At 41.3% G+C, this 18,838-nt stretch overlaps 1 protein-coding gene across 3 annotated transcripts in view; it reads left to right on the top strand.

The window, feature by feature from the left end:
* Window positions 1–18,838, top strand: part of Nbas (NBAS subunit of NRZ tethering complex) — a 299,994-nt gene that overhangs the window by 259,938 nt on the left and 21,218 nt on the right. For all 3 annotated transcript variants that reach the window (XM_055625644.1, XM_055625653.1, XM_055625635.1), the window contains exon 48: window positions 1,569–1,764. In XM_055625644.1, coding sequence (XP_055481619.1) covers window positions 1,569–1,764 — 196 coding nt within the window. The remainder of the gene's footprint in view (window positions 1–1,568; window positions 1,765–18,838) is intronic.

Here is an 18,838-nt window from a genome sequence, read left to right as displayed (position 1 = left end):
GTGTGTGTGTGTGTGTGTGTGTGTGTGTGTGTGTGTGTGTGTGTGTGCGCGCGCGCGCGCACGCCCACGCGCGCCCACCTGGTTGTATATTATTTGTACTGTGTGCATGCAGTGCCTGTAGCGGCCACAGGAGGGCATCAGATCCCCAGTAACTTGTTGTAGGGCTGGGGATGTTGGTGCTGGAAAACAATCTCAGGTCCTGTGCCAGGCCAGCCAGTGCTCTTAACCACTGAGTCTCCTCTCCAGCTATCCAGCTTAGTCTCTCGCTGAACCCGGAGCTGACCAAACTGGCTAGATGGATGGGCCAGCAGAGCCCTAGAATCCTCCTTTCTCTGCCTGCCTGCCTGCCACCATGCCTGGCTTTTCCCACGTGGTTTCTGGGAGTTGAAATCAGGCCCTCTTGCTTGTTGGCAAGCACTTTACTTACTGAGCCAACTCCCCACCTCCAGCTTTTCCCATTTCTGATGAGCCCTAAGAAAGAAGGCTGACTACCAGAAAAACTAGCAAATGATTCCTAAATTTAGAAATGTATAAACCAATTCTTTCCATTTTTTTCCCTTAAGTACTAATAGTGAGTTTTATTTTTAACGTAAGTTTCCATAAAACAGCATTTGTGAGGTAGGCATTCTGTGGTAGATACCAAGAGACATGCTCAGTGACAAAACAGAACTTAAGGAGGCTTTTTGTTTTTAAATGTGTTATCTTCTTGTTAGAGCAGGAATTGGCATAATGTTTGATTTGGTCTGAGATTCAGTTTAGGTGCTTCATGCCAAGAGCTTTGTAAGGATGTGGTTGTACAAGCAGCTGTATAATTCAGGGCCTCGGGGAAGGGAGTCCACTGTGTTTGACATTTAGCAGCGGTCACTGACATCAGCTAGTCAGTGAGGTTACTGAGTTGGCCCTTCTGGGATTCTAAGAAAACAGACTGGGTGGAGAGGTGTGCTGAATGTCCTTTCACAGCACACTTCTAGACTCTGCAGAGTGATAGTAGCCGAGCAGTCAGAGTCTGTCTTTAGCTGGTACTAAGTGACTCTGTAGCCACATGTAGAAATTGTGCTCACAGTGGGGGTGATGGAGAGGTGCGGGCAGGAGAGTCAAACTGCTGCCCAGAGCAGGTACCTGGGAGGTTATGCCACCTCTCTGTCCTAGCAGATGTAATTTATGATGTCTCATTCTCATAGCTGTTGCCGAGTAGTAATTGAGTATATACAATTACTAGGCTGGTAACTGGTGCTGTTAGTATGGACAGTAGAGACAAGCTTTACAACTTGTTAAATTTGCATAAGAAATAAACTAGCCAAGAGCATCGTGCTTAGTGGTTACCTTTTGTCAGCTTTATGTGTCTCAGTTTAATAAAAACTGCTTTATGATTATATTTATTTTATATAGTTTTAAAATCAATGTGGTTTGCTGTAAGTCACTTAAAACTTGATTTTCGTGATTTTTTTTTTCCTGTTAAGAGAAACAGAGTCATCCATCAAGTCTTTATATGGGTGGCGGCTTTTTGATTACCAGAAGGGACACAAAAAGCCTCAAGAGCTTCTCTTTCCACCTTGTCCACTCTGCAGGGAGGAGCTGGTGTCCGCTGAGGACCTGCTGCAGTGGCTGCGGCCTTTCTGTGCTGATGACACCTGTCCTGTGAGGCCTCGAATCCAGGCGCTGCAGCTCCTAGGACAGTCCTTCCACTTGAGTGAGGAGGACAGCAAGCTCCTGGTGTTCTTCCGAACAGAAGCCATTCTCAGAGCAGCATGGCCTCAGAGACAGGTAAGCAGCATCTGCATGCTGATCCTTCCTCAAATCATTGGTAGGCACAGGGCAACTTCAGCTGCTAATAGTAACCGCCTGGGTAATACAGACTTGCGGTGTGTTGAGTGTGCCAGCTGCTTGATGGCTGAGTATGGACCATACAGTCTCTTCTGATTTTCCTACTGGGCCACACATGACTGGGCTTTCCGAACATGCCCACCATGTCCACACGCCATCTTCAGGACACTAGTGATTAACTGGGGCCTCACCCTTTCCAGGAGAGATGCCTTTGTGGATAGACATGCAGGTGGCTTCAGCCAGTTTTTGCTCTCCTCACTTTGATTCACTTTTCCCTCTGTTCCACCATGTGCTAGGAGAGACAAAAAGTCAAAGTTTCTCCAGAACTTTCCAGGCTTCCACAGCCCTCCTCTCTGGAACCGTCCCTGATCACTGCAAACTTTACTAAACATTGAATTCTCAAAGTTACAACTTCTTTAGCTTCCTTCCTTCCTTCCTTCCTTCCTTCCTTCCTTCCTTCCTTCCTTCCTTCCTTCCTTCCTTCCTTCCTCCTTCCTTCCTTCCTTCCTCCTTCCTTCCTTCCTTCCTTCCTTCCTTTCTTCCTTCCTTCCTTCCTTTTTCTTTCTCTTCTTTCTTTTTGAAGCTTGTCTCTTTAGTATCTTGGAAACTCTGGAAGATACCAATCCTAGCTTCATTTTGCCACTTTACACAGCCTAGAACCATTCTCAGAAGCTCAGTTGAGGGATTGCCAGGTTAATGATTGATGTGGAGGTCAGAGCTCTCTGTGGGCAGCACTATCCCTAGGCAGAGATCTGTGCTGCATAAGGGAGAGCTAGAAACAAACCAGTAATCAATGCTCCTCTGTGGTTTCTGCTTGACCCTTCTGTCCTGGCTTCCCTCGGTGGTGAAGGGCCACTAAAGTAAACCCTCTCCTTTCCAAGAGGCTCTGCTCTGGCCATAACCTGTTGGCTCTCATTCTTGAAGTCCACGCATAACTTTTTTCAGGTATATTTGCTCTGTGATGAAGCAAATGTTCTGGCCCTCTGGAAATCTCTCCCATGAGTCTCAGAGTGACAAGTGAAAGTAATCTCATGCCTCATTTACCTTTTAATTTCTCCCCATCTCTGCTTTCTTCTTAGAGAAGAGCAGTTTTCCTGTGCTTGTCAGATCAGGTTTCTTAAATATTTGCTAGCAGAAATGAACACACCCATTCTGCCACCCTCAGTACTCTCTGAGGAATGCTGTGGTGAGTGTGTCTTCTCCATGTCTGCCTGGCATTGGGGATTTAGATATTTTCAGGAGGACAAGGGAACTTGATGAGGAATTTTTACTTCTAGTTGAAGCAACTTTTTGGTCCTTGGGAAATGAAGCAGAGATTTCAGGATGGAAACCTTAGAATGCTGTGTTAATGATGTTCGTGGTTCAGATAATTTCTTCAAAGATTGTTTGATCTTTCTCTAAAACAATGGCTTTCTGGGGTTCTGTGGGCATTGTGTGCCTCTGTCAGCCTTCTGCCACTAGGCCATAACCCCAGGAAATCTCTTACACTGAGGTCCTGGACACTTTGTGTGTAAAATAGAACCTTGAACTAAGTTGGACAATGGGCTGCTCACCTACTCTGCTCTTCAGTCCTTGCCATCTGTGCATCCCAGATACCTGGAGAATAGTGTTTTCCCTGTGTGCTTTTACCTTGGGTACAGTTTCCCTACTCCCTTTTTCTTCCTCAGAAGTATTTTCGGAACCATTACTGATAGAGACCCATTCTTATAGACTGAAGATGAGAATAGATAATGACTTTGCAGTGTTCAATAACAAAAAGAAAATGTGGGTGCTACATTCACTGGTAATCCTCTTAGGCAGACTTTGCATACATCAAAGAGGAGCTTAATATTTAATTATTCTTGAGGTGCCCAAAGTAATGGCCCCACAAATCACTGTGTTGCTGGGAAACCGCCAGCACCTGCAAGATTCAACATGTGTGTGATGCCAGCCCCTCACTGTGTCACAGACAGGCAGCGATTTCTAGTTTTCTCGTGATTATTTAATGGAATTAAAAATTCAGAGACCCTCATTTTTTCAGCAGTTTAAGAGGCTTTAATTTCTTTCCCAAAATGCACCCCTTCATGGTATTAGTGGGGTGCAATGGGAGGGGGAAGGGAGGGCATATTATATTAATCCCCTTGGTGCAGTTTATCAGACTTTTTCAGCTTTTGTAATTTTCTAGTTAACTGGTGCATGAAAAATGTGGGTCAAAATACTGATGTTTTCTTTGAAAACTTCCATACCTCAGCACCTCAGATTTTCCCATATTTTTATGTAAAAGGAAACACTTAGCTTGAGAGTCTTCCCTTTTTACTTTCCAGCACATTTGAATTTGGAGTTCAAGGCATCGCTGGAGAGATTTGCTTGAGATAAAACCTAATCTTGTTATTAAATCATGTGACTGCCTAGTTTGAAATATCAAGTCCATGCTAACTCTTATGGAGCAGCTGGCCTTCATTTTCCAAAATATTAGCAAAATATGTACTTCTCCTGTCAGATAGAGCTAAAGAAATTCAGTATGCAAAGCTGTATGTAGTTCCTTGATAATTTACTGTTGCATTAAGTATCTTCAGAGGTAAGAATCTACAGGTGTGGTTTGATCTGTGAGTGTACACAGTGATACCGTGTCTCTAACAGCCATGATGTCCTGCTGTTCTGGAGGTGCAAGAGGCTCGTTCTCTTCTTGCTCAGTAAGTATTTTGTAGAAAAAGATCTGAACATCCAGACCTGAGAAGTCACTCGGTTTTATTTAGCACAGATGTAACCTTTCTAAAATGACTCCGCAGTTCAGTACAGTCTGCTTCATCGCTGTCTTAATTCTAAGTCACTTGCCACTGTCCAAAAAGTTCTTCCCCATCTCTGCCTGTTTGTTATATGATGTCTTTCTTCTCCTGTTAGAATATAAATTCTATGAGAACGGGGATCGGAAAGACACTCTGTAAATATTTGTTGAATAAATGAATATTAAGTCTTTAAGAACCTGTCCAAGGTCATGTTTTGGATGCCAAGAGGGAACTGCAGCGCTGAGTGTGCTGCTGTTGCCTATGTCAACCGCTTTCTTATCTGCAGGCCGATGATTTACTTGGAGTGATGGGAAGATGTCCTTATAGAGTGGTCCGCAGCATTGATGTGGCTTTGTTAGTTTGCTGCACTTTCCTCATGGTGACTTTTGATTATCTACTGCTTCTCATGTGGAAGCAAGGAAGGCACAGCATCAGTATCCGGCCATGAGCAGGAGAACTGAGAGTCTAGAAGAGGACTCTGTGATCTCACTCTTTAACCACAGTGGTTAAAGTCAAGACAGCAACCATGTTAATTGCTTGGAGATCTCTGGAGTCTCCCAATATGAATCCTTCGGTTCTCTTCCTATACAGATTGTCCCTCTCAGTGCGGAGGGAGTCATTTGGGGCAGAAGAAGAGACTGCGAGTTGTGAGCTGTGTATACATTAGAACTGTCATAGAGAGTGGTAAACATCTTCCCTGATTCAGATGATATGGCATGACTGTCTTGTGAGTGATGAGGAAGGAACTTCAGCTCAGTCCTGTGCAGTCTGAGAGCCTGTGTTCTTGGCTATCTGCTCCAAATGTCCATTTGCCGGGGACATAGGTATACTCTGCACCAGCATTTGGCCACACTGTACTACATGCATTGTTCTCCAGAAAGCCTTCTGTCCTTCCCAGCATTGAATTTTATTACATGTGATCATCAGGAGTTTGAAGGATAACAAAGCATTTATTTGACATTTCATGATGTCTCAAAGCAGTGTTGTGTGTGTTACCTAACCATTTAAATGGAATGTTGGAAAATTCTGTACTTGATAAGATCCTTGCAATAAAGCACTATGTGAAATATTCATGAGAGATTCTTCAGGCTTATAGTATATGCCATGAACTGCAAACACTCTGGGTACAGAAATAGTTAAGATATTTGCTTCTGAAGTCGAGTTTTTCACACACAAAGACCTGAATTCAAACCCAGTTTCACCACTCACCAGCTGTGAGCTGTGAAAAGTTAGTAATTCTCTCATCTATAAAAAGACATAGTCATTGTGAAGATTAAATGGAATAAAACCTATAATGTTCTTACTTCAAACAAGGTAATGGTCCCTGTTAGTGTGGGATTTCATACCAAAGAATGTGGATGTGCCAGTTCAGGGGCCAAGGCTTATGTCAAAACACTGAGAAAAGACTCCTCTGATAGTTCATCAGACCCAGGCTATTGTGTGAAAAGAGGGAGACACCCTGGCCACAGACAGCATGGGATGAGCAGACTGGGAAACCTCACATATCCTGATCAGGGAACATGATGGCATGGAGGTGTATGAGCAGGTTGCTGTTCCGAGAAATGATCTGACCATGGCGGGGAGGACTTAGGAGAGTACAAAGAGAGCTTGAGGGTGTGCTCAAATGTGGAGAGAAAAGCGTGGAGTTTGCTGCTGCTCTGAAGTTTGCCTGTTCTAGAGGGGAAGTGCCCTACTCAACTTGCTGGACAGCACTGGAGGAAAAGCTAAAGTTCAGGCAATCATTGGCGTGCTTTAGTCAAGATTGCTTTAATCTTAAACAGCATTTTCTAGCTTTCTAGAGTAGTGTGAGGCAGGGAGGCTCAGGTTTCCCCTTCATGTAGATAAAATATTTGTAGGCTTAATGGTCTTAGTAATGGTTACTTCCCAGGAATAGACTTGAATTTAGCAAATGACCCCAGATGCCATTCCCTGGCTCCCTCTCCTCTCTCTTTGCAGGCTCGGGTCATCTCAGTTGTCTGTGTGGTGGATGACTACATTCCAGTGCCTTTTAAAGTGTCACAACTGTGTGTTTGTTGTCCATAATGAGAGCTTCATTTGGAAACATGCACACATCGATGTGTGGTTGAGTCTCACTCAGCCTCCCATTGCCCCTTGTCCCTTTTTCATTTTCACTGGGCCCCTCCTATTCTCCAGCAGTCTTGTGTTCATTTTAAATATAAGTCTACATATGAGAAACGAGATCCAATACTTATCTTTCTGAGCCAGGCTGATTCTGTTTAACCTATAGATCTCCATTTCTATCTGTTTTCCCATAAGTGATATAATTTAATTCTTTTTATGGCTTCATAAACATGTGTTGTGTGTGTGTCTTGTTTACATTATCCATTCATCTTGAGAGGCCTGTAGGCTTATCCCATTACTTGACCATTGTGATGAGCAGGTATCTATCTCTCTTGTGTGCAGATGTAGACTCTCTCAGTGATTTACCCAGGAGAGGCATAGCTGGACCATATGGTAGCTCTGTTTCTAGTTTTATGAAGTATTTCTATATTGTTTTCCATAGTGCCTGGCCTACTTTGCATTCTTGCCACTAGTGTTTCGTTTTGCCCCATATCCTCACCAGCACTGATTTTCTTGATTTTCATCATTTTGTTCAAGGTAGAATAGAATCTCAGTGTGGTTTTGATTTGCATCTCCCTGGTGGGTAAAGATGCTGAACATTTTTTTTTATATACATATTGGCCATTTGTACTTAGTCTTCTGAAAGTGTCTGTTTAATTCACTTCTCCAGTTTTTGGTTGGATTTGGAGTGTTTAGGTTTCTTGATTCTAGGTTTTAGTCTAGATGTCAGATGAGCAGCCAATACAGGCTTCTTCCTGTGGTGCTTTACTGCTCACTCTGCTGTCTTTTCTGTGCTGATGCTTTCTGGTTGCATCGTTTCAGTAACACTTCCTACTTACCATGTTACCTAAGATAACTTGTCTTCCACTCTAATGTGCAATGCAGAGAAGAACTGAAAGAAAAGAAAACATGAAACGTGTGACGGTTATGCTTTGGAAAGAGCGACAGAGCAGCTGAGGGTTAACTTTTGTTTGGAAGTAATTTCCAACTTAGAAAAAGTTATATAAACTGCACATAAGTTTCTGTGTATTTCTTGGTCCAGTTCTTCAGATAGTAGTGGCTCAGCCATAGCCCCATGAATTCAGTTCTGCTCCCTAATTGATACCAGCTCAACCACTGTCAGGTGCCCCGCTAGTTCCTGTGCTGATCCGCATCCACCCAGGACACATGCTGCATTTGTCATGTCTTCATTGTCTTCTTACAGCTCTAACAACTTCTTAGTCTGAGCTACATGTTTGGTTGTTTATGACCTTGACAATTTTAAAAGGCAGTGGAAAATTATATTGTAAAATGTTATTCAGTTTGACATTGTCATGTGTTCAGGTTATGTGTTTTTAGTAGGAGGCCACAGAAGTGCATTAAGAAGTCTTCCTTAATGCATTATATTAGAAGATACATAATGCTGACCTCTTTCATGACTAATTATTAACATGTTAATAACATGTTATTAACATGGAGTTCTAAGTATTAACATGGAGTTCTAGGGAACACATTTCTTCTAGATATAGTTACATTTCCTTTTATAATTACTAAGTAGTTTGTTAGATGCTTTTTATTATTATTATTGTGATTATAATTATTATTATTTATTATATTCTCTATTATACTTCATGTACTTATTTTAGCATGAATTGATGATTGCTGCATAAGAGTAATATAACTATGATGGGATTTTCTTCCAGCACTTGTCTACCTGAATATATTTATGTCCACCTAAATATATTTATTGAATTGCATATTTCAGTTTGGTCATAAGGGTTTTCATTTTGTTCCATGGCTCTAGCCCATCATAATAATTTGTTTTTGTTTAAATTGTCCAGATGTGGTTACTGGGATTTCTCTTCAAGTTTTCTTCTTTCCCAGAGTGCCCATCATTGCCAGGACACTTTCCCACTGTCTGATGCTCAAGCTTGGGAGTGCTGTTTGTACTTCCTGTGGCCACCTTTTGATTTAGTCATTGATTTCAAGAAGCCTTGTTTCCTTTGGTTGAAGAATGGTATTTAGGAACCAAACTAGCTGCAAGGTGTTCTCACTAGTATATGCTGTTATTGATTTTAGATTCTTTAGGAGAAAGAAAAAAAAAAAAAAAACAGAAGGTAAGTAAACACATGGACTTTATAATCTCCACCTGTTCTGTACTGATCGTTAAAAGAGGGGTTTGTACTGATACCCTTCTTTCAGTCTGTGCTACAGAGTTCATTCTACCTTTATTGCTAAGCTCCCTTCTATAGAGGCTTGGGTCTCATTCATAATGTACTTGCGTATTTGATCTAGCCTAGAATATATAATTTTGAAATTGCCTTATTATTTTCTGACTAGAATTTATTTTTAATAGAACTTTTGTCTTCAGTCATAGATTAATAGTAGTGACAATACTTTTTCTGATGCCACCTAATTTTTCTCTTTCTCCCTTCCATTTTCACATATGTATAGACACATCATCTTCAGCCTGGCTGTCTTTTCATTTATTTCTACTGTTGAGTTTATTTTTTTCCTATTTGTGTGTGTTGTCCAGTCTCCTTGGTTTCAATTGTTTGTTTTATTATGTTAGTCATTAACCTACACTGTAAGATGTTAACTAGAATATGGAATTTAGTATTGTTTTTACTTGTAATATTTTGAAGTTTAAACATTTTCAGCCTATAATTATATTGGGTGTATGTATTTTTCTTTTTTCATTTATTTTATTTTTATTAATTACAGTTTAATCACTTTGTATCCACCCTGTAGCTCCCTCTCTTCTCCCCTCCCAATTCTGCCCTCCTTCCCCCTTCTCTACCCATGTCCCTCCCCAAGTCCACTGATAGGGGAGGTCCTCCTCCCTTTCCCTCTCATCCTAGTCAATTAGGTCTCATCAGGACTGGCTGCATTGTCTTCCTCTGTGGCCTGATAAGGCTGCTCCCCCCTCAGGGGGAGGTGATCAAAGAGCAGGCCAATCAGTTCATATCAGAGACAGTCCCTGTTCCCGCCACTATGGAACCCACTTGGACACTGAACTACCATGGGATACATCTATGTAGGGGTCCATGAATGGTCCTTCGTTGGAATATCAGTCTCAGAAAAGACCCCTGTGCCCAGGGTTTTTTTATTCTGTTGCTCTCCTTGTGAGGCTCCTGTCCTCTCTAGGTCTTTCTATCCCCCCCCACTTCATAAGATTCCCTGTGCTCTGCCCAAAGTTTGGCTATAAGTCTCAGCCTCTGCTCTGATACCCTGCAGGGAAGAGCCTTTCAGAGGCCTTCTGTAGTAGGCTCCTGTCCTGTTCCCTGTTTTCTCCCTCTTCTGATGTCCATCCTGTTTGCCTTTCTGAATGGGGATTGAGCATCTTAGCCAGAGTCGAACAGATAGGTACACACATAAATTATTTCCATTACCCCAGTCTTTTGGGGTAACTTGTAGCTGAACCAAAGCTTCAGCATCAAAAAAAGACCGTAGACACTTCGGTGAAAATATGTTCTCATTTTAGCTGAGAAGCTGCAGAAGGTCCAGTTTGTTTTCCTGTTTTTGTGAGCTTCCCATGGACTGGAGGTCAGGCTTCCTGAATCACATTTCAGCACCTTAGTTCTCTATCATCCTACTCATCACATAAGGAAGGAGACTGAGGCCAGTTTAAAAAGTTGTGTATCTCCATAGTAAATTGTCAAACAGAGTTGGGCACGGTGGCGCACACCTGTAATCCCAGCACTGAGTAATCTCCCCAGCCCTTTAATTAATTTCTTCTTATGTTCTCAAGTAGTCTTTTCAAAGAAAGTCTAGTTTGCAAAGTGTTTTGGTATCATCAAACTCAAATATTCCATTTGATAGTCAAAGAAGTGGAGGCAGAAGCAGGTGGATCTCTGTGACTTTGAGGCCAACCTGGTCTACAAAGTAAATCCAGGACAGCCAAGGCTACACAGAGAAACCCTGTCTCAAAAAAAATAAAAATGTCAAACAGATACACAGTATACAACTACTAAACTCTAACAGCTAATGCACTGCCTGATACCTGGCAGTGTGTATCCTGTTGCACATGCACTGATGTTTTTTACGTTACCTTATAATCTCAGAAGAGTCTATTGGGTTTGACAATAGTTGCAACAATAGTTGCATTTTATTAGCCTATGAATACAGTAAGGTGTCAGCCTTGCTCTGTGGTCTCACAAGTATGACAAGGCCAGCATTTAGTTTCTCATGCTTTTATTCCTGGCAGGCCCCTTCTGATAATAGACCTCCTCACTTCAGCTCCGGATAGTGAAGCTGCTGGAACTCAGGCTCTCAGCATGCTGTGTGCAAGGTCATGCATTCATGACGCTTGTTCATGCCTGCATCTTCACTTTAGTTCTCTAGAAATGCAAAGATCTACCCGAAAAATACCTTTTACTGTTTAAAAACATTAGTAGTCTTTTCATAATTTTTACTGTGTTTTAGGAAAACCCATAACTTGGAAATGGGAAAAAATCACCATGGTTGCATGTATAGTTTCTTGTCTAAGAGTAATGGTTCTGTAGTGATCGTGAACAGTAGTGATCATGCTACTGTGCTCCTCCTTGTGTGCCGGGACTAGTTGAAGTGTCCTTAGATCAGTAGGGGAGATTGGTGGTCACCTTTCCATTTCCAGAGAAACTGGCTAGGTACTGTGGACGCAGGAGGCCACCAAAACATCCTGTCTAGAGCTCAACTCTGTTAGCCCTTTTCTGCTTCTTTTTTTCTACTGAGCCAGCAAAACTTTTTGTTTGTAATTTGAAACCCTTTGGGTGAGCATCAGCATCACAGTGTGGCATCATCAAGTTTGTGAAAAGAATTGTGTAGTTATTTTGCATGTTTACATTAGTTATAACCCTGTTATCTGTTAGGAGACACAAGAGCAGAGGCTTAATATCCCTATTACCTAAGGAACAAAGTTTGTAACAGTTCTACCCAGAGAGTACTTGCATGCTCACTGGTAGCTGTTTCCTGTTTTGCAACTGCAGAGGCAGTGGGGTGCTATCAGTGCCTGGAAGAGATATAATCAGGTGGGGTGCCCCACTTTATGGTGTCTGGGTTCCCCTCCAACACCAAAAGAAAGTTGAAGGTGAAAAACTGCATCTGCTGAAAACAGTGTGTTAGTTCTTCTGTTTCAAGGACATTGAGTCCAGTCAGATAAGGGCCTGCAGCCACTTGACAAATTGAGTTACAGGAAGGGTGGAAGTCCCCTAATTGTAAATGGAAGGAAGAAGCCGCATTTAGAGACAAAACAATGCTCTCAGATTTGAGTCACGTTTGTATTTTGCCCTTTAAATTCCATAGCATTTAATTAGTGTCAGTGGCAAATAGTCACTAGCTATATAGATGCTTGGGAAATGTTGGCAGATTTTTGGCTACTCCCTGGGGTTAAGAAGGAAGGAGTGCTATACAGAACAAGTGTTGCTTGGTCCCTGATAAGCGCAGTTCGACGCTACAGGATATTTTAATGGGTTAACACTTGTCCCCAAAGTGCAAGGGCCAGAGTTTAGATCATCAGAACTTGTGTAAATGCCAGGAGGGTGTGACGGCTGGCCTGTAATTCTAACACTAGAAAGGAAGGCTGAGACAGGGGATGAACTGGCTCATATCAGTGATCTCTGGGTTAAGTTGAGACACCCTGCCTCAATAAGTTAGAGTGCGATCAAGGGAGATCGTATGGGTCTACATCCTGGAAGATGGAGATTGTAATTCTTGCCTAGGTTCTCCCTCTTGGGTGAACCAGGTGCCTTGATTTCAGATATTTTAGGGATAGAAATTCTCAAGATGCTCACACTAACTCTCTGCCTCACACTTCTATAAGTCTGTGACACCCACTTGATTGAACTCAGGAAAATCCTTCTTTTCTTGCTTAATTTTCCCCATTAACTTGTCAGTTTTATGAAATGGTGATTTTATTTTCAACTTAAAATTAATTTTCTAACTTTTTATGATCAATATTCTTAAGTATAGTATAAAAATATATTGGGCCAAATCTGTTTTCTAGACAAAGTTATCATTATTTTAATTTTAATTGTTCTGCTTTCACACACACACACAAAAAAAAAAAACTAACAAAAACAAAACAAAAAAAGTATATTGATCATATACATTGCTGACTACTCGATTTGATCATAGCTAAAACATTTTAACATTGAAAATTTAGAGGCATGTTCATGATAAGCAGGAGTAATATAGAAGTTTGCAGTGTGGTGAAAATATTTTAGCATTGTTTTTAACCAGGAAAGGAGCAAATAGAGCCTATAAGCTTTTGGAAACCCAAATTACTTTTATGGTTCTCTAATTTCTACGATAACCAAGGAAAATACAAAGAAGGACTTAATAAAGGGACTATGTAAGGGGACTGACATGAGTTTAAATGGTATGTATTGATATATATATATATATATGTGTATATATATATATATGTATATATGTGTATATATATATACACACACACACACACACACACATATATATATATATATATATATATATATATATATATATATATATATATGAGCGTAACTTATAAGTCCCTATCCTGTGAGCAAGATTCTGTTGTCTTCTGTCAGAACCATGCTATGGCAGATTGCATAAGCTATCCTGTTGGTTTGTCAGGAAGAGAGAATCTTTCTTATTCTTGACAAAGGCTATATCTTTCAAAATCAACTCCAGGCTCTTCTTCTAGAGCACATAACACAGCACAAGGAGAAGGGTATGCCCCATCCATTTTCATATGCAGCCAGACACCTGGGAGTTTACTTTACTTTGAGGGATGGGGTCAGCCTAAGAGAGGCTTTATATAGAAACTCCCTCAGAAGCTGTACTCCTCTCCCTTTGCTTTTAGCAGAGGGTACTAGCCCTTATCTCTCCTTTGAGTAAAGCAGAGCTCAAACCCTCACTATATGACCCAGGTAACCAGCATTTTGGCAGATGATTTCAGAAAGCAAAGCCACACAGACCCTGGGACAGCAATGTAAGATGTGGAGAGGGTCGCTGCCCTTACTTTCTCATTTACTCTTTCCAGTGACTTTTGAAAGAGCTTGTCTCTTATTTCTAGAGCCCCCCATCATCAGGGCCTGGCTCTGGGTTTGCTTACTAGTCCACATTAAAAGAAAAAATAATAAAAGAAAATACATAAAGTGAAAACTGGATTTCCTTAGAGCTTTGGCCATGGCTGGAGGGAGCTGTTCTCAGTCCACTGCTCTTCCAGTAACTGCATTGCAGTTTGTAGAAAGAACAAAAGCTCATAAAAATTCAGCTGTGGAACCAGGGAGTCCGGCTGGAAAATAATCATAAAATTCATAATTCCAACTTCTTGGGCTTTTATTGTACCTCCTGGTGCTAGAAGCTAAAGTTTGGAATAGAAGGCAGCTGATTCCACTCTTAACATTCAGGGAGCTGGAGCTGAAATAATTAAAACAAAAATTTCAAGGGAGCTTTTATACTTTCCAAACAGTTGGGAATAGAGGCTCAACTCTAAGTAGTCTCTCAGCTCGTGTGTAGGTGAGTAAACGTTCCCCCTTTCTAGCCCTGAATCAATATTTCTCCCTCTCCTCTGTAAGGTACAGAGGAATTCCACTGTATTTGCCTCTCTTCCTGTCTGAGTACAGGCATTATAGAGTTGTGAGGGCTTTTTACAGTCCCCATCTCTGTCTCTCCTCCACTTCTACCATTTCAAATCCCAGCACTCCGCTGTCCATGTGTGTTGTCAGTCATTTTCCCAAGTGAGTGCTGTAACTCTCTATATGAACAAAGTTTCTCCAGTTCTACTCTGACAACTTATTTAATACCTTTTGACTTTCACACAGTATCTTCCTGTTTCATTACATGTCCTGTGTTCTGCAAATATATAGGAGGAATGGGAGAATGCGCTGGATTTGTTGGATGTGACTATACCCCTCTCTTAAATTCCTGCTTCTTTCTATTAAAGTCCATCCTCTGTCAAGTCTGTTTCTGCCAGGCTAGAGTGTCTCTTTCTGTATTCAGCATATCGAATACAGCATTGAGGTTGATAGTCGTGAAGATAACCTCATCCTAAACAGATACACAGTCATTTTAGAGGGAGGGAATATTTCAGTAGTTCTTCTGATAAATGTGGATACTATTCCTGGGTGTGACAGCAAATCTACAAGTGGTACTATCCGAAATATCAGTTATCATGTGAAATTTGAAACCATATCAACAGGTACCCCCGCCCCATGGTGTTTGTAAAACTAGAGAAGAATTCATTGGTCTACCTGTCACTCTGGTACATCATTTTTTTTTAAATGCACATACGGATATTTTAATCACATCTAATGAATGCATTTGAAAATAACACAAGTAAATTCAAATGGTTAAAAATTATATTTTAATGGAAATAGCTTTTTAAAAGTAATTGTCCCCTTTTAAAAATTCTTTATTAATTACACTTTATTCACTTTGTATCCCTGCTGTGGTTCCTTCCCTCCTCCCGTTTCAATCCCTCCCTTCCTCCACCCTCTGCACCCATGCCCCGCCCCAAGTCCACTGATAGGACATCAGGAGAAGGAGTAAAGAGGGAATAAGTCAGGAGCCTGACACAGAGGACCTCTGAAAGGCTCTGCCCTGCAGACTATCAAAGCAGATGCTGAGATTTATGGCCAAACTTTGGGTAGAGTGCAGGGAATCCTATCAAAGAAGTGGGAAACAGTAAGATCTGGAAAGGACAGGAACTCTACAAGGAGAGCAACAGAAACAAAAAATCTGAGCATGGGGTCTTTTCTGAGACTGATACTTCAACCAAGGACCGTGCATGGAGATAACCTAGGACCCCTGCACAGATGTAACCCATGGCAGTTCAGTGTCCAAGTGGGTTCCATAGTAATAGGAACAGGGACTGTCTCTGAAATTAACTGATTGGCCTGCTCTTTAATCACCTCCCCCTGAGGGGGGAACACCCTTACCAGGCCACAGAAGAAGACAATGCAGCCACTCCTGATGAGACCTAATTGACTAGGATCAGAAGGAAGGAAAAGAAGACTCTGGTGCATCTTGATGAAACATGTTGACTGTGTAGAGAACAATTGTTGACTAAAGTTATGCAGCTCTTAAATATCAGCCTATTGCTTATATAAAGATAACCCTTGTCATTGTACAGTGTTAAGAATCCAATTAATGTCACCATACATCCATCTCATTAGATATATCAGGATGTTTTTGGAATAGAGTTACATTCATGGCAGATACATGTTTGTCAAAATTCCAGTTTTGTTCAGAAGTTCCAGTCTTTGGCAGCACATGCTACCAGTTGTTTTCCTCAAACTGATGAGCTCACTTGGCTCTTGGAGTTGTTCTCTCACAAGAAGTTAGGAAAACTGAGACAGTGGTAAGCATTAACAACCTTATAGCTGTGTCGTATAAGAGGGGCAATCCTATCAAAAATATTATAAAAACAGTTATAAATTGATACTGTTCTCTTAAAACTAATAAAAATATGAAAGTTAAACTTAAATTTTCCCTTTTTGATGAAGTTTTCCAAATTTTATAAGTATTTACAATTTTTGGGAAGAAAATGAATCTACATGTTGTTAAAAACATGACTTAAAACATCTGTGCATGAGATATATCACATATAGAAGATAACCCACATAGATCCTATGTTTATAATAAAGGGGAAAGCTGCTTGCCCTCATTATCTTGCATTAGGTCGTAGACTTCATAATCATGATATTGTTAAGCATGTTAGCAGTGTAGCATTTGATGGGTCTTAAGTGCTTTACTTTTAGGCACAAAACTTTGATCAGGTAAACTCTTACATAGAAGCTAAGTTTACAAAGCAGGAACAAGTCAGCCACTAATTGACCTCTCTCCACAATGGGGACGCCAAGTTGTACCCTCATAACCTGAGACTTCTGGCATTTTTTAAATATTTATTATCATATGTATATGAGTACTCTATCTTCATGTACTCCTGCATGCCAGAACAGGGCATCAGATCACATTATAGATGGTTGTGAGCCACCATGTGGTTGCAGGGAATTGAACTCAGGACCTCTGGAAGAACAGACAGCGCTCTTAACCACTGAGCCATCTCTCCAGCCTGACTTCTGGCATTTTTAAAGCTATTTTTCAAGTAAGGAAAATGAAGCCCAGAGCAAAGGGCTACACTGCAATCTGATGACGAACATCATGCCAGCAAACCTGCCATCGTTGGTTGTCTGTTGTCATTTCAGTCTTGGCAGTATTTACTTTTAAATCTTCCATTTCCAATAACAAAACCAACCAAAACTTTACAGCAAGTCTATGAGAATTTAATATTACTTATGCTAAATTGTCTTATAAATGATGAATTATTATTTATTTGTAAGTTTGGCCACTCCAAATGTGCTTGTTACACATCATGTGGTTTCAAGTCCTAAGAAGGAAAATGGAGATGGAAGATGTGCGTGCATGGTCTTGCCTTACAATTCAGGCAGGTAAGCGGAGCCTTCACTGGTAAGCATGGAAGCATGGTGCTCATCAGTTTGGGGAAAAAGGGCTCTAAGCTCCTCCAGTGTCTGGAGGAAGAGCGTGCCAGGCCCAGTTCCAGGTGGCTGATGCAAAATGTCTGTAATTGTGAGCAAGACACCTCAGGAGTCTTGAAGCTGGATATAGGTTGAAGATGATGAGGTTGGATAATGATAGCTGGAAGTCTTGGATTTGAGTTTTTAAAAAATCTGTTTGTTTATTTATTACTGTGTGAGTTGCCTGCTCCCAGCTAGAAGCTGTGTTTAAATAATGTCGAGCTGATCTAGTGTTGAGTCCTCTTGTTAGAACATGCTACTCTGATTATCTTTTGGCTGCCACTTGAGAGGACAGTTGAGCCAATGTCTGTATATTCTATGAGGTTGCTATCTCCTGAGTGTCCTCCACATGGAGCTGTGGTAGGTAGGGGTCAACTGACTTGCTGTACCATGAAATTTTTTAAAAAACCGTAAAGTGCTATGGGGCGATTATTCAACAGATGAATGGCCTGAGGCTCAGAGGTGGGTGCTGGAGGATCTGGAAGGTCACTGTGGGAGCCAGGCTTCCATAGTAATTACCGATAATTTCATAGCACATATGACCATTTGCAATATTGTAGACCTCGTGGTGTGACTTCCTCAGATGGTGTCTTAGATCAGAGCCATCATGGCCATTGAATAAATGTTTTGGAAATGTGCATTAGCGCAGACAGTTTAGCCAGTATGTGAGTAAATTCCATTTTCATTATCCTTTTAGTGTGTGGTCATCTGAACTGCTGAACACATCTAAACACATATAATCATATATTTATCACTATGATTGTCTGTGCTGAGATTCTGGGTAAAGAAAAACTGGGGTGCGGTGGGGTGGGGACTGGCTTTCTTTTATGTCAAAACCACTTTTCAGCTGTTGCATGTGTGACTTCTTTTGCTGCTGCCAGGGTTAGAAGAGAAGCCGTTTGATTATCCAGTGGCAGGGGATGGCTGCTGTGAGACTGACAGGGCTTCTTGTGCATTGGGAACCAATTGGGACTAAACAGGATGTTTGATTTAGTTTGATTATAGCAAAAAACATCATATGACAAGTGAACTTGCATAAAATTTGTGGTTCAAAGTAGAGGAATTTCTAGGCACATAGAGGCAAATTATTTTCTGATGAACATTAAGAGTTAATTTTGGACAATTTAAACTTGCAAACTGTATTTAATATTAAGTATGCTATAATAATTAGTTTCAAATGTAAAAGCAATCTGTGTTTTAACATGTTACATGCCAGTGACACTGTATGTAGCCGGCTATTTGCGTGACCTTATTTTGGTAAGGAAAGTAGAGGCCTCCCTGCAGCCGAGAAACTCCATAGCTTATGACATTGCATGTGTGTGAAATTCTGACTGAGACCTCCTGATGGGTGGTGGATTAGTGTTTCTTCGTTACTGGAATGAAGCTCCTGAGGCATGCTGACTGTGTACCATGCACTGTGAACAGGCTTGTGTCACTTGTGGGTGCAGGCACTCAAGGGCATGGCTCTGGCACTGGTTCAGCTCTAGTGAGGGCCTTCGAGTTACCACATTTTGATGGGAGCAGTTAATAAGGGAGAGAGTGTGTGGTTAATGCAAGTCCAGGCAAAGAGCAGGGTCCTTTTGAAGGCCATTCCACCAGTGACCTTGGGCCCAGGAAGCCACTGTAAGTACCAGACTCTCCACCCAAGAACTTTTAGGTGGCAAACAATATCCACACTGTAGT

Source organism: Psammomys obesus, unplaced genomic scaffold, assembly GCF_907164565.1.
Source record: "Psammomys obesus unplaced genomic scaffold, mPsaObe1.curated_primary_1811, whole genome shotgun sequence".
Taxonomy (NCBI): Eukaryota; Metazoa; Chordata; class Mammalia; order Rodentia; family Muridae; genus Psammomys; species Psammomys obesus.
This window is presented reverse-complemented; position numbering and strand designations above follow the sequence as displayed.